General features: G+C 33.7%; 6 protein-coding genes across 7 annotated transcripts; 3 read left to right on the top strand and 3 right to left on the bottom strand.

Annotated features, from left to right (window-relative positions):
* Positions 1–992: 992 nt before the first annotated feature.
* LOC105774882 (endoglucanase 2) lies at positions 993–6489 on the bottom strand. Its single transcript, XM_012597450.2, has 6 exons — positions 6282–6489; positions 5216–5499; positions 3668–4105; positions 2610–2751; positions 2365–2531; positions 993–1380 (listed from the first exon to the last, which is right to left on the bottom strand). The coding sequence occupies exons 1-6, from the start codon at positions 6487–6489 to the stop codon at positions 1042–1044; spliced, it is 1578 nt and encodes a 525-aa protein (XP_012452904.1). The 3' UTR covers positions 993–1041.
* A 1563-nt stretch (positions 6490–8052) lies between these two features.
* Positions 8053–10923, bottom strand: LOC105773825 (putative HVA22-like protein g). 2 transcript variants are annotated; one of them, XM_052632928.1, is made up of 7 exons: positions 10626–10923; positions 9614–9658; positions 9418–9516; positions 9261–9317; positions 9118–9181; positions 8811–9020; positions 8053–8639 (listed from the first exon to the last, which is right to left on the bottom strand). In XM_052632928.1, the coding sequence occupies exons 2-7, from the start codon at positions 9643–9645 to the stop codon at positions 8178–8180; spliced, it is 924 nt and encodes a 307-aa protein (XP_052488888.1). In that variant the 5' UTR covers positions 9646–9658; positions 10626–10923; the 3' UTR covers positions 8053–8177. The 2 variants fall into 2 exon arrangements, with proteins under 2 accessions (XP_052488888.1, XP_012451431.1); XM_012595977.2 differs by having other exon boundaries at positions 8053–8648; positions 10626–10919.
* Positions 10924–14980: 4057 nt separating this feature from the next.
* Positions 14981–16820, top strand: LOC105774489 (protein SPA, chloroplastic). Its single transcript, XM_012596996.2, has 5 exons — positions 14981–15195; positions 15277–15360; positions 15468–15519; positions 16249–16405; positions 16553–16820. Exons 1-5 carry the CDS (start codon positions 15040–15042, stop codon positions 16572–16574), a joined length of 471 nt encoding a protein of 156 aa, XP_012452450.1. The 5' UTR covers positions 14981–15039; the 3' UTR covers positions 16575–16820.
* A 3702-nt stretch (positions 16821–20522) lies between these two features.
* Positions 20523–20976, top strand: LOC128041802 (uncharacterized). Its single transcript, XM_052632196.1, has one exon. The coding sequence runs from the start codon at positions 20537–20539 to the stop codon at positions 20936–20938; it is 402 nt and encodes a 133-aa protein (XP_052488156.1). The 5' UTR covers positions 20523–20536; the 3' UTR covers positions 20939–20976.
* Positions 20977–21804: 828 nt separating this feature from the next.
* On the bottom strand, positions 21805–23648 carry LOC105772878 (WEB family protein At1g75720). Its single transcript, XM_012594359.2, has 2 exons — positions 23360–23648; positions 21805–22490 (listed from the first exon to the last, which is right to left on the bottom strand). The coding sequence occupies exons 1-2, from the start codon at positions 23501–23503 to the stop codon at positions 22011–22013; spliced, it is 624 nt and encodes a 207-aa protein (XP_012449813.1). The 5' UTR covers positions 23504–23648; the 3' UTR covers positions 21805–22010.
* Positions 23649–25235: 1587 nt separating this feature from the next.
* On the top strand, positions 25236–27949 carry LOC105772876 (hexokinase-2, chloroplastic). Its single transcript, XM_012594357.2, has 9 exons — positions 25236–25605; positions 25683–25833; positions 25913–26083; positions 26378–26452; positions 26521–26676; positions 26760–26855; positions 26936–27066; positions 27195–27276; positions 27387–27949. The coding sequence occupies exons 1-9, from the start codon at positions 25331–25333 to the stop codon at positions 27723–27725; spliced, it is 1476 nt and encodes a 491-aa protein (XP_012449811.1). The 5' UTR covers positions 25236–25330; the 3' UTR covers positions 27726–27949.
* Positions 27950–27982: the final 33 nt, after the last annotated feature.

Here is a 27982-nt window from a genome sequence, read left to right as displayed (position 1 = left end):
CATTTCTAAAAGACAATCTTAAATCGATATGAAAATAAAGAGAGGGGAACTGGTCCCATTTTGACAGCTAAAAAATTGAATCCGAAACCGTGACGGACTTACGGAAGTACCATAGAACGGAGAAAGGGAAGCACATGTAGTGTGTAAGGAGGAGGGGACAATAAATGCCATGCTTTGGGACGATGGTGGACTACACAACTGTATGTCTTGTTTCCTACTTATGGAAGCAACATTTTTGTATTGGAAAGGGTCCAAAGCCAGCTGGTGTTGATGATTTGTTTTGCATTGGGGGGGTCCTGGGTTGGAAAAACCTTGAAATTTGACATTTTTGTAGATGAAAATTGTGATTGTATAACCTAAATTTATAACCCCCTCCCCCCCCCCCGGCCCCCCCAACCAATAGGCCATATAGCTACTTGAGAAATAAATGTTTATGAAGGTTTTTGGAAATCGTGACAGAACGTGTCTGTTTGATTATTATGTCAGTCATGCTAGTTTTTAACAGTAGAAATGAATGAAAATTTTAACAGAAATGACAAATTTGCTCTTTAATCGAATGTATAGGGAACAATTTGTTCATTTTTTAGTAGAGGGGACAAAATGCAATTTAACACTTGATACGAGGATCTTCATGATACTTTTACCTAAAATTACACATTTGACTCCCAAAATTTTATCATTCATTTCTAAGTCCTGAAACAATTTTTTAGTTTCACCTCTAATCGTACCCAAAAGGCTAAAACATCAATCCAGGTCTTCTTTAATCCAACTTTCCACCCTCAATTGTACATTAAGGACCCCGTATAAAGACTTGATGACCAGGAGATTGGGTTAGCACATTAAAGACCCCGTATAGGCCTAATATTAGTTCAAGTTGGACAATAAAACAACATTCAAATCCAAAAAAAAAAAAAAAAAACCCAAAGCAATTAGAACAAAAACTGTAATATAAAACTAAACTTTGAAGGAAAAACAAAGTATGGGTACAACTGCATAATATAGTAAAAGAAAAACATGTGTAACATATGTTACTAACTATGGCTAATTTTCATTTAAGGATTTAACTGGGGAAGATGTATTGACCAAACTTGAAAGGAGACCAACAAGGACAGCACTGTTATATGTGGTTGGTTCTGTTTGCATTGAGTTGTTCCTAGAATCAATGAATGATTCATTTTTGAAAGGTCCCCCTACAAGAGCTCCTATTGCTACATTAGGGTTAGGTTTCTTTGAACTAAGCCATTTGAACCCTTCAGAGCAACCAGTGGTTGCATCAACTGGGATCGAAGCTCCTCTGTGATGTACAAATTCTGGGTATTTACCACCATACCCCACTAGGTAGCTTATGTCCATGGGGTTATCACCCAACACATAATCAGCCTGCACCAGAAAGTGTTATTACAAACAGTGACTAAATCAGAAATTTGATTTAGGAAAGAGTGAGAGATGAATCATAATTTTTGGAAGGTTAAAAAGCGTAATTTTATCATTATATTAATATATAATTTCATAAAATTTTAAGGGGTTAATTGGCAAATCTACCCTTTTTTGCCTTGGCCCCTGATTACAAAACCATTAAATCTAATCAAAATTATACATGCAGTAAGTAAACACATGTTTAAAATTTGATCCATGTGTTTATATATATATATATATGTATGTATACTTCAAATCAAATTCAAGCTAGCATTTAACGCTTAAGTTGACACTAAATTGATAAAAGAGATTTGTTTGATATGATACTGATACTTTAAGGGTTTAATTAGAACATTTTAAAGTTTGAAAATTAATTTAAAATTGGCATAATGATAAATTTATCCCTCAATATTTATATTTTTGTTAATTTGACCCGGATTTTTGTTTTTCAAGCTAATTTTGGTTATTAACCTTTCAAAAGAAAGTCAAATCTCTCTTCTTCTTTTTAATGTAAATGATGACTAAAACTCTAATTTTTTAACGATGTTAGTGTAGCAATCCACATGGCAGTCCATATGTACTTAATGATGATATGACACTATTTGTCTTATATATAACATTGAAAATAATTTAAAAAATATAAAAAAAATTAAAAATTAAAAAAAATAACATGGAATACACACGAATTGCCATGCAAGCTGTCATCTTTAAAAAAAAATTAACATTTTAGTCAGTATTTTCATTTTAAATACAACAACTCAACTCTTTTTGAATGATTGATGGTCAAATTTGATTCTTTTTAAAAAGTTGATGGCCGAATTCAGTCAAATTGACAAACGATATAAACATTGAGAGCTTAATTTATCATTATACATTTAAACTTTAAATCAAAGTCAGAGGATGTTTGGTTTTATGCAACATATTTATCATACAACATGAATGGCATACCTGTGATTGTGCAAACTTTCTAAGATCAGATGGTTCAAATGAATCATCACCACAACTTAGTATTTCATTGTCTGATGCACGCATGTAATCACTGTAAAGAACAGCTAAAAATGCAGACCCAACAGGATGTTGTAGAGAATCCCATTTAGTGATCCATATAAGACCACCTGCATCAATATTATTATTGCAATGAAGTAATGGTAATAAGGTTCTTAAGACACTTTAGCTTTGAAGAAAGACTTTACTTTTTGTTCTGCTGGCTGTGGCAGAAGGGGAATCTGGTAGAAGAGCACACATTAGTTCGTCAGCAGATTTCTTATAATCATCAATTCCAGAATTCCCTTTGGCACCTTTGTCACCAAAAAAGCTTAACCTGGAAAGTAAAACCTGCATGAATGTAGCATAATTAGCAAAAAACAAGAACAGATCAATAGTTTTTTGTGGTTTATAACGAAAATGAAAATGAAGCATATGCAAGCCAAGATATCCAATTTGAACAAAGAGGCCAGTTATCTTACGATAGGTGTACAATGAACTTGTTAGTCAGGACTTAGAGAATGCGAAGCTGCCACTATGAGCAGAGGCGAAGGTAGGAATTATGTGATGGGGTTGAGATAAAACTAAAAAAAATTGGAGGGCTGAAGCTAAAAATTTGTATTAAAATGACTTCAATTGTACTTTTTAACTTTGAAAGGGGTAAAAATTATAATTTTTTATTTAAAACAACTTAAAAAGGATTAAATTGAACTATTTAAGATTAGAAGGTACTAAAATAGCAATTAATCCATTCATCTAGGGGGTCCAAGGCCTCTTATTCCCTTTTGGCTACGCCCTCCATTCAAATTGATGGGACAATCATCTCCTATCACCTGCATACCTTACAATATCATATCGTTCACTTTTCTAGGTCTTTTAAAGAGATAAGTGAACTAATCAAATGTTGTCATGTGTACCATAAATATGTTCCTATATAAACCCATCTCGCCCCTACGAGAGGCAGAGACAATCGACACCTTTCTAACCTCCCTCAACCATTGCACAAGAACACCTAACACCCAAACCAGACAGCTCTCCGTCCGCACGGGTGAACCCCTCTTACATTCACTACCTTCCATTCCTCCAGGCTCTTTGTATCAACAATGCTACTTCTTTTTTTCTCAAACACTCACTATATGTGCATAAACATTGAGAACATGGGCATTTTTTCTAATGCGTGTGTTTATCAAAACCATGTTTAGACTATAACAACAATGCTAAACTAGCTTTATGTTTATGTACACGAAGGTTGACTAGAGAACCTCACCTGGGCTCCAGCAAGTTTATTATCCCAGCTAAACCATGTTGGACCATCCACTTTGGCGTATTTATCAGCATTTTCCTCAGTTACGTATCGAAGATATGTTGTGTCACCTGTTGCATGGTAAAGCCAACTTGCAGCCCATAAGAGTTCATCTCCATATCCTGTTGAATTATAATATGTTGCAACTTCAGGGTGACTCTTAGTGTAAGACCCTTTATACTTGTCTGCAAAAGTGAAAAGTTGCTTGGCGTGCTTAAGAAGGGTGCTCGAATACGTCGAATCTGTTTTCTTAAACACAAGAGATGCCGAAGCCAGAGCCGCAGCTGTTTCAGCCGCGACATCTGACCCTGGTTTACTTGAGTTCACCAGTTTGAGAGGCCTCTTCGTTGTCATTTTCTCAGGCTTTTCCCAACACTTGTGATCTTCTTTAGGGTCACCTACCTGCCTCAATGTTGTAACCAGTCATGTATATGTATACATTAAATCCAAAAGGAATATATATATATATATATATACACCACGCTAATAGTAATCTAATTATTAGTAAATTTCTTTGTAATCACCCAATTATAAAAAGTTATAAAATGTTGACTCCACTATTTAATTGCTTTTTTATCACCTGTTGACTAAGGGTGATAGCTTTTAAAATTGACATAATAACAACATTAACAATTAACATTTATAAGTTATGTCGATTTAGTTTTAAATCTAAAAAATTAAACCCTTAATATTTACACATTGTGCAATTTGTTTTCTTTTAGGGTTGTTTTTCTTTGGGTGTTTCCTTTCTTTTTGTATATTTTCAATCAAATTTAGCTGATAATTTTTTTAGCTTTTTAAATGAAATCACAAAGAAAAGTAAAATTGTAAAAAGAAAAAAGAAGAAGCAAATTACATAATGTGTAAATGTTGAGAGTTGGATTTTCAGATCAAGACTAAATTGACATAATATATAATTGTTTATGGTTAAAGTTACTATTATGCCAATGTGTAAAGTTGTCATCGTTAGCAAGCTGGTGACAAAAAAGAAAAAATTGAATAGTTGAACAGTTAGTTTGTAATTTTTCATAGTTAAGTGACCAAAAAAAAATTTACAAATAATAGGATGACTACTAATGGAATTTATTATAAAAAAAAAGAGTAGATAGGTAAAAGTACCACGGAGGCTCTTATATTATGAGTTAGATTGCATTTTCCCCTTTTACTCAAAAAATAGACAAATTAATCATTGTACGTTAGATAAAAAAACAAGTTGGTCTTTTCTGTTAAAAATTGTTATTTATTTCTACTGTTAAAAATCGGCTTCGCTGACAGTAACCAGACAATTACACATGGCATGATGTATCTCATGCTAATGTATAGGGACTAGTTTTTAACCGTAAAAATGGATGAATGTTTTAACAGAATGACCAATTTGTTATTTGATCTGATATATAATGATTAATTTACTTATTTTTTAAGTAGAGAGAATAAAATGTAATCTAATTTTTAGTACAAAAGCTTTTATGGTACTTTTACGAGATAGATAGAGCTAAAAAAGAGAATGATGACCTGGATGTAGAGCACATTTTGAGAAGGATGAGCATTTAGAAGGAAATCGGTGATCCACGCGAGAGAATTTTCAGCAGGTTCCCTTTGATTAATATGCTCCATATGCTCACCATATTCAAGGATAGCCCATGATAATACAGTGGCAGTAAATGCCATTGGGAAACCAAATTTAATGTTATCACCAGCATCATACATCCCCATGGAAAGATCCAACTTTGCTTCACTCCCATCCTTAAGCCCTGAATTTCCTCTCCATGGTATCTTATCATCCACTAGCTTACCGGCTACCATCAACAAACCAACCAAACCTCAAAATTAATATATAATAACAATATTTTATGCCAAAAGAATTTAGAACAATATCATATCATTCAATCTGTATATTTATATGATATGGGTACTGTTCATTGACATGATATGCTAGATAGGTTTCATGCATATAGACACGTATTTTACTCTAGACTCAACACGTGTTTATACGGTCTTATGCATGTGTAACATCGCAGGAGAGCAAGCTTGTCCTGTGAGCTCATTAGGATTTAGCTCAAACCCATTCAAGCTTTGTGCCGGTGATGGTAATTATCCTAACAAGTGTATACATGCTCAAATTTAGGATTTAAGACTTCAATTCCTTCTCCATCATATCATATTATTCATTAGCTTACCAGTAATCCAAGACCTATAAATTTAACATATAATATTTTATATCAAAAGGCCATCGAATTAAAGCATTGGGAAATTTGCTAATAATGTTGTATCATTACTATGAAAATTTGTTTCATACACTATTAATGAAGTTTAAAACTTTACAAACAAAGTTAAATAAGTGATACATACACTTTTAGGACGTAGTAAATTAATAAAAAAATTTTAACCTATGTCAATATTCAAACCTTGCATGGAGTATAATAGCATTAATTAGTTCATATAATTAATACAAAAAATATCATTGATTTTTTTTCTTAAAGTCACCCATTTCAGCTCGTCATAACATCAAATAAAAGTATAGGGCTACCTCCTAAAATTGAAATTATGATCCGAAGTAAGTAAACAAAGTAAGAATTACATTTTTGGACGTCAAAGAATTGCATGGCGATTTTGAGAGCATCACTATACTTATCCTCAAGGGAAGAGGTGGATGATGAGTTTTTATCAAGGATTTTCTTCTTCACTACATAAAAGATTCCTCCGGCTATCCCACCCAATATTACTATCGCCACAATGCACCATAAACATCTTCTCGACTTTCGTTGTTTCACCACTCCTTTCGCCATTTTCACACACACAAAAAGTGAATGAAACCAAAGATCTATATCGACATTGTTAATATTGGGTTTGCTAGAGAAACAAAGGCGAATGTGTTTTCCAAGAGGGAGAAATATGGTTAAAAACAGAAAGGGGGGATTAGTTAAAAGGAAGCTATTTAAGGAAACGAGTAAGCTGGATCTGGTGAAGAATCAGCAAATGAGACTGGTCCTCATTAAATTCGAGATTTAATCTCTATGGTTTTATGCATTATAACATTAGTTGTTGTCGTTAAAATGATAAGTTAGATTTTTTTTTTCTTATTATCATTTGTCACTCGAAAATTTGATCAACCATATTCAACTAATAATAAATTTGTATGTTAATTGAAATGGTGAGCAGAAATCAATTATAATTTACTTAGTTGACCCATTCGATTAAATCAAGGTTGGTTTAGGTGGTTTTATTGGTTATGGTCACGATCAAATTAATCAACAGTCAGTTATAAATTACTTAATATATATTAAGCCTGTTAATTCTAAATCAGTCAGTTAATTTGGTTAATATTAAATATTGTCAGTTAATTAGGAAAAAAAAACAGTGCCCATCCTTAGAAAATTTTCTTGTCATAACTTTAATAACTATCATCAATTTGGATCAGATCAAATTATGCCAATTTGAAGTAGATGCATTAAATCAGAAATTGTGACATTAGACTATAATGTCTTCCTCATATGAAACTTCATGGTCAGTATAGTAGGATTAATTGCATCAAGCACCCTCAAATTATAGCTTAAAATCAAATTTAAACTTCAAAACATTTCAACAGAGTCCTCAAAGCATTAATATCATATTAATTAAATCCTTATAGCAAACTCAAAACTAACATAAAACATATCTAAAATATGCAAATCTAATTGTAGATACATGTGCGAAATAGTCTTTCTAAATTCTATTATCACAGTCGGGTTTTTTAATACATTAGTTCTAAGTTAGTTCTACTATCCATTTCTTTTAAAGATAGTGCCATATATGAATTGATAATATATAATATGTTATCCATAAAAAAAGGAGAAAATGACTGATGTGGTCTGGCAAGATTCGCCAAGGAAAACGGAACCAATATTTAGTGGGTCCAAGTGTCCAAAGAGCAAAAGGTTAGGCGTAGAATGCCATTGGTCAATGACTAGTATCACACCGTTATTTGATCTCTTAATTTCATTCCTAATCCCCTTTTTTAATTCATTCTTTAACCAACTCCAGCCCACTAAATATTTCTAGAAGTATAAAGCAACAAAAAGTGAGATACGCAAACGGTTAACTAAATTATAATCAATCTAATTAAATCGACTTAATAAATGCCAATTCGATTTAATTGATAATCGACCAACATAACCAAATAAACCAACCTAACTAAACCAATAACCAAATAAATCGATCTCGCAATTAATTTAACCACCTACACCGAAACCAACTTATGCTCTACCCTAAAGTAACCGAATTTGAGGTTAGATTCAATTGGTCCCCCAAGGATCCCAAATATTCAGGAGTATGCTATATCCCATGTTAGAAAAAATAAATAAAGCAACGAATGAAACCAAAACTAGAAGAGAATTTTACACAAACATCAACAATGATTCAATGCCATTATACACCTACTAATTGGAGTGCTAATTCTGTGAAATAAAAGGGGCGGGGGGAAATGAAACCATTATTTTTAACGGGTTGTGGATCGGGTTTTCCTTATCCTACCACGCGCGATTCCAATGCTTTCTTCCATCAGAGTCTCTTTTGGAGGAAGGTCTGTGCTTCCATTTCCTGCAGAAAGTGGCACTGATTCAATTTGTGTTGCTTCTGCATCAATTTCTGCAGGCTGGTTGGTACTTTCCGATGCAGTATCTGCTTTTTGGCTATTCGAGGATGCTGATGGGGTAGCTGGTTTAGACACCTGCGAAGGCGCCTTTGAAGGTCCCACCTGCCGAGGCACCTTTGAAGGTCCCACCTGTGAAGGCACCTTCGAAGGTCCCACCTCTTCAGCCACTTCCTTTTGGTGTTGAGTTGAAGACGTGCTAGATGTCGGAGAAGGTGGTTCTTCGTCCTCCGGTTGTGCTGGTTGTGCTTTATTAGATGGTTGACGGTTAGGCATGCCAGATGGTTGACGGGCCCTGGGACCTTGAGCCTGCGGATTCTGAAGTTATGGAGAAAAGAGAAATAAACTTCAAGTATCACCAAACTGAAACCATTTCTACGGCAACCAATTTCAAGTATCACCAATAAGAGTTTGTTGTCAACATGCACAAAAACGAGGTAATAGCAGCACAACTACAATTGATTTTGGTTCAATAACTACCTGAGCAGGGCGAGGTCTGGGGGTTGACTGTGAAGCAACATACTGCAGGATGTCAAAAATTCTTGTCTGACCATAGCTTGCTGCTCTTTGCCAGTAAAGAACAGCCATATCTCCAGCTCTAGTCCTTAGTTCTAACAAATTACGGTCAATTTCATTTTCATGCTTTGCAACATATGGTCTGAAGAAGGAGTCATACACATAAGTAGTTCCCTGGAATAAATTAAAACAGAGGATCAATTAAAACAAACATCAACATGTGTATGGACTATTACAAGTTCTTATTTCTTCAAAAGTAATATATACCTACCCTCGTTTTAGGATACCACAGATATATAAAGAATACCAACTTAGCTTCACTGTACATTGGAACCCTTCAAAAACCAAAATTGGAGAACAGTGAGAAAATAAAAAAGAGAAACGGAAACATCATTATATTTTATAATTCCCTACCATGATATAAATGCATCACCAATTCTCTCACAAACTGTTAAAACAGCCACCAGTATCCTGAAACAAGAAAAAGGAGAGGATGAAAGAAAAGTTGCAAAATAAATAATATTGACACAATCTTAAACCCCAAAAAATATACATGCAATTCAAGACTTACCAGTACTGGCACCAAAAGCGCAGCTGCTCAACCTCGGGCCTATTTAATTCAACAGTCTTGTAACACTCGTAGGCTGGGTACGCATAGCCAAAAACCATCCTGCCAAATATTTAAATCCCAAAAAGATCAAATTCAAATAAAAGAACAATTTAAACTCAAATGAGGAAGGGAATCAGTTGTAAGGTTTAAAACGTACACAAGTCCTCTGCTGAGAAAGGATCCAATCATTTTGTCTTACTTCCTGAAGTTAAAATAAGTAAAAAAATCAGCATTGTAAACTCCACAAAACAAGAACAGTCTACAGACTATAGTCAATTAAGCAAGAAGTATACAAGACTCTCTAAGTAAATAATAAAGATGTAAATTAGAGCAGAATATCAGGCTCAGGGACAACAACTAAACTAGAGCAGTAATCGCAATTATTTTAGTGGAGCGATGATTTCTAATAAGAAATGTAATTTTTCAATTAGTAGTATTTAGTCCTATCTCCAAAACTCTTCAAAAGAGAAATTGTCACCTAACATTTCCCCTCTTCTTACTTCTTCCCTTAATGAACTACAAAAGAAGAGGTATTATTTCAGGTCTCTCAATCCAAATATGCTTCAAAAATTAGTCAAACAAGCCTAATTAAGTTAGAACTTTTCTTGGTCCCATAAATTCAAAATGGGGAAAACGATACCAAAAGGATGTAAAATATTAACCTCCATTTTAGGACTTAAGGATAAAGATCCTCTTAACTGCTTACGAAAACGCTCTTAAATTTAGTTGAGCAAAGATTTTTCATAACTAAAAGTCAGAACAACAAAAGAACATCTTGCACTATCCATTTTTCCTCAGTTTTCTGAGCAACCAAACAAGGGAGAATGAGAAACACAATGTTACAAGTTTAAAAACACAAAAATTCATCAAATCGTAATAAGATACAAATCATGCACTATACGCAACTGAACATGACATCGAGAAACAGTGAAAAACGAAGAAATTGTCAAAAGAGAAACGCGAACATTATCAGCTTCAGTAATTAACAAATTGAAGAAATCAGACAGATGAAACCTAGAAAATGAGAATAAAAACGGATAAAGAACTAAATCATTCCAAGAAAATGTCGTTATCAACAATGTAAATGCCAAATGAAATCTTGATTGCAGTGGTTGTTGAATCAATCACTAAAAGAAAAGGAAAATGGTAAAAGATAGACAGATTAATACCTTTTAGAGATAATTTTCAATAAGACGAAGCTAACAAAAAGCAGAGAGAGCTCTACTAAAAATCAGAAATGAGTGTCAAATCCAAATCACGGAAGCGATAGAGTAGATAAAGTTAAATACTGAGAAGATTGCCGGCGAACAGTCGTTACGATGTCGTCGGCAGTCGGCGGCGTCGGTAAGAATGAGCGAGACTTTTGGGCGAAAAAAATCAAAAAATGAAAAAGGAAGATAACATCACACAGTCTCTTTTTTTTGTGACGTTTACTTTTCAAATTCCCCTACACCCGGATTTGTTTTAGGTTTTTAATCCGGTTTTTAAATTGCGAAATTTACACGTGAAAAAAAGGAATTTTCCTTTTTTTTGCCCTTTATTTTTTACTAATCACCGTTTGATTAAAAAAACAATCAAAGAAAGAAAATCAACGGCTCATGTCCTTCTAGGATTTACAATGGTTAGACAAGTGGATTTCCTATTATATCCTTAGAAGAAATGGTAATATTGTGAATAGGATAGGGTTCAAAAAGGGGGGGAAAAAAAAAGAAAAAAGAAAGGAGATTTATGGCCGATTAATGGGTCAAGTTATCGTTATGGAATTTTATGGTTAATTGCTTCAAACGTTCTGAAATTTTTGTTCAAATTTTAAATTGGTCCATAACTTCAAAACATTTATACTATATATTAAGAGTTTCATTAAATTTGTGTTACCCATCAATTAGGTCCCAACTTAATGGTGAAATTATCAAAGAAAAAATATTAATTTGAGAGTATTTTGTCTTTTTATATTTCTATGTAAAAATTAGAAAAATACATACATATTTGAAATTTGAACCCAAAACACCATAACATTCACTCCCTCGACTTTTTTATTTCAATCAAAGCCATATTTTATTTTTATAATTTTTTAATAAATTTATCACATAATTGTTTTCAACTACATCACGATATCAGTATTATTTCAATCTTGCCACCAAATGTCAATTCAACATTTAAAAAATATAACACACTTAAAACACGTGGATCAAACAGTAAATACATGTGTACCTACCGCTTAGATAATTTATATCTGACGTATTAAAAAGGGACAGTGTTAATTTAATATGACTCTTTTACCACGTAAGATCAAATTTGTCAATGTGTTTTAAATATGCTTAATGTTACATTAGAGTTGATATTTAACACTCGAGTTGATGATTGGATTGATGGATGGATATAATTGTTTAAATTTTGTAGTTTAGGACTAATTTAGACTTGAAACCATGGTTTAAAAGCATCTAATGCAATTAACTCTTTTCTGTTTTACCTTAGAATACTAGCATGGGTAAAGGACAATGCATGGCATGCTAAGACAAAATTGAAGCGTCCCATCGGGGGTCCATCCTAATGATCGCCGGTATTGGAAAGTAATAAGGCACACATAATTTAATAATTATGTGTTTTAACCCAAATAATAATGACCTACAAAACCATTGCATTAAACCTAGCTACCACCCTTTTAGTATTATTTAAAAAATTTTAATGGGAATTTATCACATTGAAGGCTAAAGTGTAAATTTTTTATTATATTAACTAATAATTTTAAAATTTTTAAAGGAGTATAAAACAATTTTACCATTGGAAGGTTGAATTTTTTAAACGAAGATAAAGCTTTCTTAAAATTAAACTTAAACCCGAAATCTTATTAAGAATTTATCTATATCTTATCACTCTACAGAATAATTAAGGTAGAAAATTGAGTTATTATTTATGTTATGAAATTTTATGATATGCTTCCACAATAATTCATTTACTTTAGGAATCAAGATTTTAATCTCAATAAATATATTTAAACTTTATCCTTCGATCAAGTATGGTATTTAGAATTTCGGCTTATAAAAAAGAAAAAAAAACTTTATCCTTCAATCAAGTATGGTATTTAGAATTTCCATCTATTAAAAAAAAGTATGGTATATAGATTATCATGACTTGGAAATGATTATATACATATTAGATTACAGCATATTCGTGATGTAGGTAAAAAAATACCATTAATATTATATTAATTGTTTTATAAAAATATTGGATTTTAATTTTACAACCGAATTGAGATATGATTAAATAATAGTGTAAATTGAATGAGCTGAGTTGTCTTGTATTTGGTCAGCTTGAATTGAGTCAATTTGAGTTTAAAAATAATTTTGAGTTTAGTGTTATTTTAGGTTTGAGGTCAAGATTATTCTAGTTGGATCATTATAGATTCGGACCATTTAAAATTTAGCTCATTTCGAATTATTTTTCTAGCGTTTTCGGGAATTATTTTAGGTTAAATCAAATTGGATCAAATAAAAGTTTTGAATTGATCAAATCATATTTTAAAACTCGAGTAAGAGTCAACGGGTCTATTGATGCATCCATTCCATTCCTCTCAACCAATCCCATGGCCATGGTGGTGTAAATTAGAAGCAAACTAAAAAGGGATGGGGCAAGAACTGAAAAAGGAAGAAAAGTCACTAAACAAATGTTAATCAATGATAGATGAGGGCAAAAGGGAAGCCATGTGGTGGGGAAGGTATTCTTCTTCTTTTCCCCCCTCCTAAAGCCTTGGATTCTACGTTTCTCAATTGATGTAGTAAGATGAGTGGCATGCCTGTAAGACAAAAACCAGAACAAGCCAAGCGCGATGAACATGGGGATACTATGGTAACAAGGGTCGGTCCATGGGGATCAGGGGACAAATGGGTCTCTCCATAGACTTAATTCAACAGTGTGACCTCATTATGCTTTGTTTGGTGGGCTGTCACTCTCAATCTCTAACACACCCACTTCTCTCCTGGATACAATTTTGCACACTGTAGCCATAAGTGGCATCCCATTTTATAAGTGTGATTTAGAGATGATGAGATGTTAAATTTCTTGATTTTAATCATTGCCATTCAACGCCACAAGCCACCATCAAATAACCAAAAATTCTAGAGCATTAAGTATACATGTATTGATTAGTATTTTCGTAGTGCATTTTGCCATCCTATGATTTCGGTGTTCTTTTTCATCAAATGGAACATTATATTAAGAGTCGGATTGTATTATACTTTATTTACTCAAAAAGTAAGTAAATTAGTCTATATAGATTAAATTAAAGGGTGAATTAATTTTTTATTAAAAATTTCATCTATTTTTACTATTAAAAAGTTGTCATTTGACGTCAACATGGAGTACATGTAACAGTCACACATCACATGCCACTGTTTAGTTAGTTTGTTAGTCATACCGGTTTTTAACAATATAAATGAATGAAATTTTTAACAGAAAGAACTATTTTACTCTTTGACCTAATATAAAAGGGACTAATATGCTCATTTTTTAGTAGAAGAGTAAAATGCAATCTGACACCTAGTAAAGATAAGGAACAGTACGAAATATAATCATTCCACCAGCATTATCGTGTTAAAAGTACCATAGAGGTCCCTATACTAGAAGTCAGATTACATTTTGCCCCCTTTACTAAAAAAATTTTCATCTATTTCTTCCCTTAAAAGTTGACTTAATAGATAAAAATAACTAGATAATTATATGTAGTGTGTTACGTGTACATTTTGCTAACGTATAAAGATAAATTTGTAACGATAAAAATAAATAAAATTTTTAATAGAATGTCAGTTTTACTCTATAATCTATCGTATACGTATAATCTACATATTTTTTTAATATAAAAAATAAAATACAATATAACTAAAATAATTAATAGGACAAGATGGGTTGATTTCAGCGCCACTGGAGCAGGTCATTATTGGAATTCGGGAACACAAAGACATACCCGTTACATGCATTTTATTTTTTTTAGTAACTTTATGCTCATTCGTTTTCAACAATTATATTATCATTTGAATGTTCTAAAATACACTTTATAGTTTTTTTTTAAAATTTAATATAATGAAAAATCATAAATAAAGTTATCAATTACTTTTATAATAATCTTAAAAATCGTAAACGTGCTTATAAAACATCATTAGGAAAATGGGAGGTCGAGTATACTGAAATGCATTATCCTCTTATTTATGGGTTAGAAAGAGATTATGAATGATTCTAAATATTTTATCAAACAGCTAACTCGGTTAACTATTTCAATAAAAATATCAATTTATTACACTAACATAAATTTTATTGTACATTGAAAAATGAAACTATGAAAATTTCAGGCGGGAGAAAGTTTGGGTTCTCAAAACCCAAAACTAATCCAAAGAGGCTTCTATAGCCCAAGTCCATAAAAAGGAACAGGCAACATAAAGACCGCCACGTGGAGCATACGAAATCCTGCAACTGTCTAGTGGCTGACATTGAAATCGAGATGCCAATCACACAAAATAAAAAACATAATCCTAAAATCCGCCATTGTTTGGCGCTTCATTTTCACGCACAAAAAAAGGAGAAAGAAAGAAAATGTCGATGACCCCTTCGCTCTCTCGTCTTCACTCTCCGTTCCTTTGCTGTCCACTCAAACACTCAACTCCGTCATTATCCATCAAATGTGGAAGGAGCTACCGGTCGCCGGCATCTTATCCTTGCATCAGAGCCGTTGATCTTGATCAGAACACAGTTCTTCCTCTACCCCCTTTTCAATTGCTACAATTTTTATATAATTTCTATACTTACTAAAATGGAAAAAGCTGTTTTCAGATAGTAGCAGTGTCGGTTGGGCTTGTCAGCGTTGCGGTTGGGATTGGCATTCCCATCTTCTACGAAACTCAAATCGATAACGCTGTAAGTCGAAATTTTTTCCCTTTAATTTGAACTAGGATTTCAATAATGTAGCAACTTTATAGAATTTAAGACTGAAAACTCAAAATTGGGGTCAATTTATTTTGCAGGCAAGCCGAGAAAATACCCAACCATGCTTCCCTTGCAATGGCTCCGGTGCCCGTAAGCAATCCTTTCCCTAGTATAACAATGATTTGTGGTTTATTCACAAGAGATATATATTTGGGGTAATTTACATTATACGTCATTGAACGTATCATTAATGTTCATCATGTTATATTATCAATTTCTTTTTATTGTTAACAAATTAGATCAGTTATGCTAACTTCGGTGAATAGTTTTAATGTAAATATTTTCCCTAGCATGACTTGTTTTCTAAAAAAAATCAAGAGCCGATTTTTCTATGAGAAATATTTGACAAAGTTGGCATTGGCATAGGTAACTTAATTTATTATTAGTGGATGTTCAATGGTGTAATTTAAGGAAATTAAAAGTTTAGGATTTACATAAAACTTAATGTTAAATTATGTTACAAAAAATGTAAATAACCCCAACAGTTTGTAAGTAACGAAATTTAAAAGAAATTATAGGTTTTGATGCTTGATGAACATAGGAATGTAGGGATGGACGATCGATTTAGATATCCAAATCCGAACTCGTTATCTGCAAAAGTAAAGTGGATCTTGATAATTGATATCTTAAGGTTAATATCCGGATCCATTCTATATCAAACATATGTAAATATCTAAATCCACACTATCTATTGAGATCCTTGCATGAATGCAACTTGCTAATGCTTTGTTCCTTGGTCTAGTTGCAAGAATCACATATATAATGAAAGGAGAGCGTTTTTGTTCATTGAGCAATTCAAAGTGTTTGTGAATGATGCAGAGAGGTGTAGATTTTGCATGGGAAGTGGAACGATTACCGTAGAGCTCGGTGGCGACGAAAAAGAAGTCTCGAAATGTGTTAATTGCGAAGGAATCGGTTCCTTAACATGCACTACTTGCCAAGGTAGTGGGATTCAGCCTCGGTATCTTGATCGCAGGTACGTACATTCTGTCACTTAACTAGGTAATAGGGAGCATAGTAATATGATAATAACTCGATATTTGACTCTATTCATGTAATCACCGTACAAGAAACGTTCTAGAGCCAAGCTTCATTTACGATTCTATGGTTTGTTTTTTAACAGGGAATTTAAAGATGATGACTGAAAGTCCTACAAGAAGCAATGGGCAAAGATTTTTGGACTGAGTGATTTTGGAAAAAGGAACCTTAAATTGTGAAATCCCTTTTTTTCTTTTCTTTTTTTTTTCCCCTTTTTTTCCTGTTCTGTATTTAGTTTTCCCCATCTATTTTTCTGTCAAATTTTCTACTTTCTAATGTACACTACAGGAACAAACTTGTTAATTTGAGGAAGGGATGTATTTGTTCTCTCAATGAAGAAATTGTTCATAAAATCATTATAATTTTTTTTCTTTGACTGTTTATTAATATTAATCATTTCGGGTTTATAGTTATTCCTCCGAACAATGTTATTTTTAAGGTTCGAATCTAAGGTTTCTTCTTAAAAATACAATATATTTTATCATTACATCTAACAACACTTGTTGGTCGTAATGATTTTTTAACATCTCGATATTGCTTGTGGTGCTAGATGACTAAGTGAAGCATATAGGCATGATACAACATGCAACAATATAAAAGCAACTAAGTATACCAGGAGGTTCAAAGAGACAGTAATGCGGTATGCAGTTTTAAGCAACTAAGTGCCCTAAAAGAAGATTTATAAATGAAATTTTGCCTATTAGGCTATATGGGTTAAGGTTTTTTGTGCGATCCAACGCAAAAAAAGGTCCAATTTTTTAGTTTACTTTGGTTTTCAACATTTTATGCCATCCTAAAACTCCAACTCTAGCTACCTAAAAGGGTCTCTTTGATGATGCCATAGCCCAGACCATCAATATTATCCTTTCTTTTAGGTTGGGGCTACCAAATATCGACCATTATGCTCAACCGTGGGTAATTGAGAAATTAGTGCTTCCAACTTATTCAAGTTTAAATAAAAAATTAATTTCGATTCAGTAATTATTGAGTTAGCTTAAGCTATTTCTTGAGTTAAATTCGTATGTCGTAATGCTTGATTGGAATAGTTCACAAGTTTAATCGAGCTTTTCATTTTAATATCATCTTATGAAATTGTATTTTTCCTCTCATTATGTATAGAAAGAATTCAAGTACGGACGAGTTTGAGCCTAAATACAAACGAACTTAATCAAGCTCGACTTTGATCTTGAGTATGAAAATTGATAAATAAATTTAATCAAGTCTCGAGCTTCAAAATTTTGTTTGATTGAGCTCAAATTGAGTATCAAACCTTGAATTTCTAGTTGAATTCAACCAAAATTCTATTGGAATTTTATATAATTTTTTAATAAATATATTTTAAAATAACATGTTTACACACATTATGAATGTGTTGCCATAATTTAATTTAATTTATTGTGGTTTGTTACATGTGAACTAAGGAGATAATTATGAAAGCCCAACAGCATAGAGGGGGAAAAAGACCTAATATCTTCATATTGTTAATTGTTAATGAAACCTAACGGGAAAATGTGGTAAACCACATGATTGTTCCACTTTTGTTTTAGTTTAAGTACGAGACATAATTATGTTTGTCTTAACAAATCATTATCCTAAGCCTCCACTTGTAATGATTCTCGTCTCATCTCTTCATCATGTTTCACTCTTTCAATTAAAAAAATGGGGTTTCTTTAGTGATTGGGTCATGTAACGTAGGTGAGCTAAACTGTGAAATTTTAGCTTTGTTTTAGGACCACAAATTTCTTTGCCTCAAATATCTCACTAACAGATTTAGTTGTTTTGCTTTATAGGCACTTGCCTATTCAATCATTGATCCATAGCTTTGTTGCCAGAAAAACATTCCACAATTAAGGATGAACAAAATTAACTATCAAACGAAACTTGTTTAGGTTTATTGAGGGAGTTCAATTTTTTTAGAGAAGTTTTTAAAGTGTTATTTATTTAAAGTCAATGAATCCCTCAATAGGTTGGGATTGTCCTCAAGTTGAGTTAAGATGTTGTCGCTCGACTCTACAAAGGACCTGAGTGCTTGAGGCAATAGGTTCAACAGAGTAGTAGCACCTCTTTGAATCGAGCCATGTGTGGTGCACGGCCACTTATCAAGGCTGGGACAAATCCAGAAAATTTGGGGGTGAATTATAAATTTATGAGAGATCAAAATATAATTTTATGATTTCACCATTTTTGAAGGGAGTAAACAATTTGTTTACTTATAATTTTGTCATATATTAACTTATTTAACCATTTATGAGAGAGGTTGAATTACAATTTTTCCATTTGGAGGGTCAAGGCCCTTACTTGTCTCCATAGTTTTGCTTCTGACCAAAGGAAATGAACTTATGCACTTGGTAGAGTTTGAACCATGTCCATTAAATGGCAATGATGAACATGTATGCTACCACTTGACTAGTAACCCGTAAATTTCGAATACATGACATTTTGGATTTAAAACAAAAAAATTCAATCTCCTCTCAACCAAATTAATGACAAATTTGAACTACTTAGACAAATGATAAAAAGACAATAAAAGTGAATGATCACAGTAGCAAACACAATATTTTTTTGGTACGAGCTTGATTCCTTCTATACACCCTGCAAAATGTTGATTGTTCTAAGGGTTTTATTTTATGGGGACAATGAGGGTCATTCATCATTCATCACCACTTGTAATCCCTTTGCCTTTTAAACTTTGCCAAGTCCATCATGCATGAATTTGGCTTACACGGCAGACAATCAATCTACACTTTTATGAGAAAATTGTAGATAAGCAATATTAATTTAACACAATATCCCTTTTGGGAAAAGAAAAAAAGATTACAAGATTTATGATCATTCTTTTCCTTATTTCTTAATTCCATCGAATATTCTCAAATTATAATTTTAAATTTTAAATTGATTCTCAAACTTTCAAACATGTTAAATACTCAAAGTATATCAGTCTCAATCAGGTTTTTCTATCATCCCATATGACGTGGAACATATTTAAGGCATGTAAAGTTGCATTGTGAATATGTGTGTGCGCGCCATAATAACTGCTTGAATCTGACATGTTAAGAATAGATAGCCCTCTTAAATTTTAATGACGTGGTATGTTTTTTTAACATGCATATTAGACCCAAGTTATATAACGTTGATCCACATGTTTTAAATATGTTCTATGTTAGATCCAAATTGATATTTAACATCTAAGCGAAGGCTAAACTAATAATGGAATGAATGATTGATTAATTCAATAATAATACATGCTTTAAGGATTTAATTAGAATGTCTTGAAGTTTAAATATCAACTTAGAATGCAAACACTAATTTAAAGACATTTGATGCAATTAACACTAATATATATATTTCAATCGTTTTATTTTGCTTAAAATTATTACTGATAAAGGTTAATATTCAACACAAATGTCATATGAGATCTAAATTTGTCATTCGAAAAATATGAATAAACTTGTTGAGGGATTTTCAACTCCTTTGAGAGAAGTCTATGAGATGAAGCCCTCAACAAATATAGTATTATCTGTGGTTGGGGGTTTTGTTTCAAAACTCTACCAAGAGCTTGAGCGCCTAAGGAGGTAGCAAGTCATGAGCGTTGAGCATAGTTGACTTAAACCCGTGCCCTATAGCATATAAGGCACTTGAAATTAGGAAATTGTATAAGACACAAGACCCTTACTCAGAACAATACCAAACTATTAAGAAATTTACTAACTCCGAATAAATTACACTTCGCAAACTTCATTTTAAAGAATCGAAAATCTCAACTTATAAAAAAAAAATATCCTCTCCAAATTTGTGGAAAATCTTTACAAATCAAAAGTTGATATATTAGAAACTTTTGCGTTATTTTTTCTTGGAATACTACTTGCAGTTGAAGATACTCAATCAAAGACATGGAATAAACAGACGACATTTTGCTATAAAAAGTGAAAGCCCCATTGCAAATGATTTGGCCACATGGTCTTCGCCAACCATTCCCTTTTCCCCCCTTTCTCAATAAGCACATTGAGCTTTCAAAAATAGAATAAACTCCCCCCTTTATATATATACACCATTAAAGGACATACATGACATGATAGCAAGTCACACTTCCCATAAGGCATCTGTCAAAGCAAAAAACAAAGGGTTATCACCAATCACCATTATGAGCTTTGTTATACAAGTGAAGGACAGTGAAGACCGAGTTAACTCAGTCTCCTCCCCCAAGTTAAATTTCTCGGCGATGAAGCTGTTTAATCGTTTCCGTAAGGTTCTTATGCGGCTGGTGTTTTCAGGCAAGTCAAATATGGGCGGCGGCGGTGCCTGTAAGGAAAAGAACTGTGAGAGGTTCGAGCCACCGAAGACTTCATGTAGCTCTTATTATTCTTCACATTCGCATTACAGTGAAGCCATTGCGGATTGTATTGAGTTCTTTAATAAGTCAGCAGCACAAGAAGGGATTTCGGATGGTCGGAGATCTGATGTTTTGGTTTAATCTTTCGATGTTTTCATGCTGTTCTTCTTTATTATAAGTTTTCTTGTCTTCTTTTTTAAAGTTTTTTTTTTTTGTTTATTACATACATACATAGAAAGAGACTTGGAAAGTCTGTTATCTGTTTGTACATTGAGAATAAATCTCCATATGCAAATGTTTTTCCTTTTTCCTTTTTTCGATCAGGTTTATTAAGGATTCCAATGGTCCGGGGACTTCCATTCTCGAACTAACTCGATTTTAAATTCGATTTATTTTGATTTGATTCCAAAATGTACTTATCTGATCTGAATTTAAATTGATTCAAACTCAACACAATTCGAATTTGAACGGACTTAAATAAATAATTTGAAATGATTTAACCATTACTATATAATTTGAAATTTGAGTATAGCCTAGGGATTAAAACTGAAATTTGACAATTTTACTATATAATGCAAAAAAAAGGGGAGGTTGATTCCACATGTCAACCAAGAAAGGTCCAATATAGTTATATAAATAAGATAAAAGTTTGAATCACTCCTTGGACCCAAACTTAATAACATCATTAGACTAGTAAAGCATCAAACAGGGGTTGCTCATGTTTTTTTCATTACCAAGGGTTGGTGTCTGTCTCCACCTAACTAAAATAACTGGTCCCAAACACAAAATTGAGGTTGGACCATTGAAGCTTTGATAGCGGCAAAAAGCCAGATATGTGATAGCCCTCCCTGTCCCTGGAATTGGGCACATGCCCTAATCATTCAAATCGACGGCTTGAGATATATGATGAACACTTATGATCAATAGACCAAAGGCCGAGAATTTGTAGCTCGATGTTGTATTTACCGCATAATAAAATTAAAAGACAAATAAAGTACAAAAAAAAGTAAAATAATACTATAAACTTTATTACATAACTCTCTTATAAAACATCCACATCCTGATTATAGCTTACCCTGATACAACTTAGAAGTGTACATAAAAAAGGAATATAGAACTTCACAAAAAGGGAAAAAGGAAAAAGATTCAGTTGATAATTATTGTTGGAACTTGCAACTGAAAGTACTATAATTGTTGAAATTATGAAGCCATTTCAAGGACTTGATGCAATTTCTGGGTTTCCTTTTTTCCTGGAAAATATCCCTCCAATCAATGGAATCAATGGTTTCTTCTTTTTTCTTAACGAAGGGTGTCTCTCTAATTTCTCCACACCTTGTGGGACCATAACTTGAGCCAAGGACGGCGGATTCGCGAACGTCACGTATCGTTTCTTTTGAAGCTCCGGTCCTCGCTCGTTCGACATCCGTGTTTTCTCGACTTCGAATTTAGTCGAGTCCGGTACAATCTTGACGTCTTCGATCTCAAACTCCATCATTAGTTTCTCGGTTTCTCGATCCTTCATCTTTTGTAGTTCTCGCTTCGTTCTTTCGAGCTCTTCTTTGAGAGAAGTGAGATGATTCGCCATTGCTGTACTCTCTTCCCGAGCCCTTTCGAGGTTATTTTTCGTTTCCTCAAGCTCGGCTGCCACGGTTCCGAGCTTGGAATTAACATTTCCACTTGCTTCACCACGCATCTGTCAGCAAACTAGTTAATTTAATTTAGATGGCAACAGCAACAGATATCTTACAAACAAATATCTTAGCCTACAAGGTACTTGCTTCCTTGATGGATAATTTTCCTCTTTAAAAGTATAAATTATTAACGAAATTCTTAGATATCTTCAACAAGAGTCAGAGATTGATTCCTTAAATAAAGGTTAAATAGATTAATATACCAAACTAATTTTTATGTCTAACACCTTTATTCCATCACATGAAAAGGCCAGAAAACTGTAGGGAGTAGCAGAGCTTAAACAAAACACTTGCATTTAGCCACAAGCAAGAACATATGAACAATTACTCCAATTCAAAAACTAAACTCCACTTAATTTAATCATGAAAAATAACAATTTAAAACTATCCGAATTTAAATGAACTCAAATTAGAAATTACACAAACCCAAAATGACTTATAATGCAATGTTTTTGAAGTCGGACATATGGTTGAAACAATCAAGTCATCAAGTTCTTAACTCGACTAGCTCCAAAAATATAAAACATTTTGAAAAAATAAGCAAAGGGGAAAAAATTAGAAAAAAGATCAGATTTTCTAAAAAAATAACAATAATGATATAAACATCAACACCAATTTAGGTTAATTTTTTTTAATCAATTATAAGTATTTGGGTGGATTGAGTGACTTCTTTTTACTAGTTTGAGCCATTGATTGAGGATAAAAGGATAAAAAGCTGGTTCATAGTTCGCGGATTAAAAGGATAAAAGGATAAAACTCGTAATAACTCAAACCGGAAACAACACAACCTCCTATAGGTGGAGTTAAACACAAAGTATATCTATCTCAGCATGGCTACCTGCCAATACCTTAACCAAAGAAAAATGTTTACCTCCTTGAGCTTGGTGGCATAAACTTCACCGGCCAAAACTTTCTCACCGAACAAGGCAACAGCTTCTTTAACCGACCTGAATGGTGCCCTAGTATCTATCTCGGCCCTTTTAATCATCATAACTCCACCTTGATCACCTTCCATTATATATATATATATGAAAGTTGGCAAAACAGTGATGAAAGGAACCCTTTTTCAAGTTGGATTATATTGAAGGATGGGAAAGGGGAAATGGGGAGGTTGGTTTCAAGTTGATATGAGGGGGCAATGGGGAAACAGGGTGGGAAGGGAGCTTCGTTTCTTCGCGTCCACTTCACTGGTATTCTATTTTTATATTTTGGCATTGAAGGTGACGCTGGTGGGCTTTTTGTGGTCTTCTGAAATTTCGGCTGGTCGTCCACCGAGAGGGACTTTTTAACTATAAACCCAACTTACAAAAGGGCCCAATACCTCATTTTGAGCGCCCTTCTTTTGATTTTTTTAAGATAATCTCTTTCTTTAGATCCTTTTGGTTAGACGTAAAATTCAATTACCCAATTTTGTAAAAGTGGAAGGGATTGATGGTTTAAATTGAATTTTTAACTTTTAGGGAGGGTCAAATTGTATTTTTTTATTGAAATGACCTAAAATTAAAATTAACCAAAATCCAGTACTATTCAAAAAATTTAAAGCTGGAATTAGTCCAATCTAATATTGATTCAAGCAGCTGAATTAATTGGTTTATGTAAAATTAATGATTTTATAATTTCGTGTACAATTAATTAGTATTAACTTTGCTGTGAATCATAAGTGAAGTTTTCATTTCACGTTTTGTTTTAAAAGAGATGTTACCACAATTATAAAACAAGTTTTGGTCATTAATTATAAAATCATTAGTCCTAATCTGAATATGGAATAAAATAAAAAAACTTCATACCTTTTCTTTAATTACCAAAAGCAAACCCTTTCTTAATTTTTGGTACACTTTAGTTTATTAATTCGTGGTCTTAAGTTAAAAGACAAAAATCTTATTAAGAATATTATGACGTGTCGAGGAGTCAATCAATTCCGTATAGATAACAATTGAAAGGGTTTTCTTGAAAGAGTTTGCTTCTCTTCAGTAAAAAGATGTGTATAAATGCCCATATTTGGTAGGTGTCTATGTATCAGACACAATTTATCTCGATATGATACTCTTACTCTGTTGAATCTACTTCCTCAAGCACTCGGATTCTCTTTAAAGTCGAGAAACAAAACCTAGACTAAAAACAATATCAACTTATTAAAGAATCTACCAACTTTAAACGAATAATATTTAAAAAACTTCAAAAATTAGATAGGGTGATTAAACTTACTCAATAGAAGACAATCCCATTAACATGAAAGAGCCATTTCTACATGAAATTCAATCACTATCTGGCAGTACAAGAGATGAGAGAGAAACACAAGAAAGTGGACAAATAGAAAAACATCCTGAAATTAGGATGGAGCGAACACCAACAAAGCATAGATGCAATGTCAACATCGACTTGTCCGCCCCAAACCCCCCAAACCCCCTTTTTCTTTCTATTTAAAACAAAGCCTAACTATCCACCTGGGAGGTAAAGGTACCGTTAGGTTGTTCGTTTTACTTCTTGCTCAAATTCTACTTTTAGTCCCTCTGTTATACTAAACATAAGATTTCATCCCTCAACTTTTATTCTAGACATCACTTTTAGCCCTCAAAGCTCTAACTGAATAACACCGTTAATCATTATCATTAATAAAACCCTCCAAATTAAACTCAAAAAGCTTCATGCATCCAAAGACCAAACTGTGCAAGCTTTCCCATCAATGAATTTAAGTGGGAGCCAACACTTCCTTCTTCATTCTCAACCTCACAATATATATAAAAAAGGAAAAAGGACAAAACTTTTTTGGGAATACAAAGGAAAATAACTTTTACTGTACTTTTTCTTTCTCCTGTTATTTCGAGCTGAATCGTTAACCGCAATGTCGGTCACTGCAACACCGTCAGCCATTGGATCGTTCCGTACCAGGCGTTCCACGAACGGGGTATCTCGGTTCAAGATGTCCGTCCGATCTGGCTCCGTTTCAATGGCTGCGGCTCCCATGTTAACCAAGCTACAGCAAGACTGCGCCACTCCTTTGCCGGTCCTTCGCAACGTGGCCGCCTCCATGTCTGATGATATCCGTGCAGGCCTTGCCGTTGATGGCGGCAGCGATCTCAAGATGATCCTCAGCTACGTCGATAGTTTGCCTACTGGGTACGTAAAAAAGAGTTTGAAACTTTGGTTTTATTTAAGCTTAAAAAATGGAGATTTATGTTGTTGTTTTGAAATAGGGATGAAAAAGGATTGTTTTACGCTTTGGATCTGGGAGGAACAAATTTTCGTGTTTTGAGGGTTGAATTAGGTGGGAAGGATAAGCGTGTGATCGCCATTGAATCCGACCAAGTTTCAATCCCACAAGAACTCATGTCTGCTACATCTGAGGTTTGCTGCTATTGTTTTTGTTCTGTTTCTTTAAGAACATGAATTGAATCTCTTGTAATAAATGTTTATGATGTTGTAGGAGCTGTTTGATTTTATTGCTTCAGCTTTGGCAAATTTTGCTCATAAAGATGGAAACTTTCCTGGAAAAAAAGGTGAAATTGGGTTCACTTTTTCATTCCCAGTGAAGCAAACATCCATTGATTCTGGGATTTTGATTAAGTGGACCAAAGGTTTTGCTGTCTCTGGAACGGTTTGTATTATCAATTTTGTGTTTTTTGGGGCTTACATTATGTTGTTTGTTGATGATGTGTTGTTCTTTGTTGAATGATCCTCGAGGAAGATGAGATAAACCAGGATTTTCTTTGACTCTGGTAAGAAAATCGTGAGCTAAGGGTCTTCCTTCATTACAGAACATATGCTCCGGCATTGTCTAGCTCACGTTTGTCTTATAAGAGCCTAAGTACATCCTGAGCCCGTCACACCTTCCTCAAAGATAAGTACATTGCCTTTGACGTTCATTGCCGTGTTTAAAATCTGTATGCAGGCTGGAAAAGATGTCGTTGCTTGTCTGAATGAAGCTATGGATCGGAAAGGGATAGATATGAGAGTGTCTGCCTTGGTATGTGTTTAAAATTCTTTGTATTATCAATGTCGGAAGCTGTTTCTAATTTGATTTAGGGTTCGTAGGTGAATGATACGGTAGCTACTTTGGCCGGAGCTCGATATTGGGATGATGATGTTATGGTTTCTGTTATTTTGGGTACCGGAACAAATGCTTGCTATGTGGAACGGATGGATTGCATTCCTAAATTGCGAGGCGAGTTTTCCCCTTCCGGAAAAACAGTGAGTGAAACTCGTCTCTTGTATGTTCTTATTTGAGAATCTTAGTTGCTTTCGAGTCTTATGGATATTTCGATTGTTTACAGATTGTGAACCTTGAGTGGGGAGCATTCTCAAAAGGCCTTCCTTTAACAGTGTTCGATAGAGATATGGATGCTGCTAGTATCAATCCCGGAGAGCAGGCAAACTCGAGTTTTAATGTCATGTTATTGTTCTATTTTTAACCTATTCCGATGTGTGAACTATTGTTTGTATGTTGTAGATATTTGAGAAGACAATCTCTGGAATGTACCTCGGTGAAATTGCACGAAGAGCTCTGCTGCATATGGCTGAAGAAGGTTCTCTGTTTGGGAAATCCATGCCAGAAAAACTGTCTATGCCTTTTGTACTCGGGTAATTCAAAACTTCATCTCGGTTTCTTGCTGTGCAATTCACTTCAATTAGGTTTTAAATTCATTGTGTTTGGCTAAACTTTAAAGTCCATATCTTTTCCGAAACCCTACAATACCGAATTGTTGTAGAACCCCGGATTTATCTACAATGCAGCAAGACGGCACAGAAGATCTGCACACCGTTGGATCAGTCCTATACAACGTAGCCGGGGTAAAACTTTTTCATCATTACTCTACCCTCTTGAACTTCAGTTTCTATGTAAACAAATCCTGTATATTTCAATCATATGACGAAACATCTTCTCTGATGTTGCAAAACAGGTCGAGTCCAACCTAAGTTCAAGGAAGATTGTTCTAGAGGTATGCGACACAGTCGTGAAGCGAGCTGCACGATTAGCTGGTGCGGGGATAGTGGGGATTCTTCAAAAGATAGAGAAAGATACAAAAGATGCCATCTTCGGAAAACGAACGGTTGTGGCAATGGACGGAGGCTTGTATGAGCGGTACCCTCAGTATAGAAGGTACTTAAAAGAGGCCGTAGCCGAGCTTCTTGGACCGGAAACATCCCAAAACATTGTGATAGAGCACTCCAAGGACGGATCCGGGATTGGGGCTGCTCTCTTGGCCGCTACAAACTCCAAGTGTGGTCAAAATCTTTAGGTAAATCAATCTCATAGTTTCCGAAAGGGAAATTATTGCTTTTGTATTTTACCTCCTTCTAGAAAAAAAAAAGAAACTGGGGAGTAATTGCAATTTTGTTAGAATAGAGTGTAAAACTATATGCAAGTCAGATTTTAAATCCAGATTGTAATCATTTGTATTGTGTATTAGTAAAGCCAATAATTGTGGAATCAATGAATTTATTCTATCTCTATCACCTTTCACCATTTTTGTTATTTTACAATTCTAATTTTAGT

The sequence above is a fragment of the Gossypium raimondii genome, chromosome 6 (genome assembly GCF_025698545.1).
Source record: "Gossypium raimondii isolate GPD5lz chromosome 6, ASM2569854v1, whole genome shotgun sequence".
NCBI lineage: Eukaryota > Viridiplantae > Streptophyta > Magnoliopsida > Malvales > Malvaceae > Gossypium > Gossypium raimondii.
The sequence above is the reverse complement of the archived record's forward strand: the minus strand, read 5'-3'. Positions and strand labels throughout refer to the sequence as shown.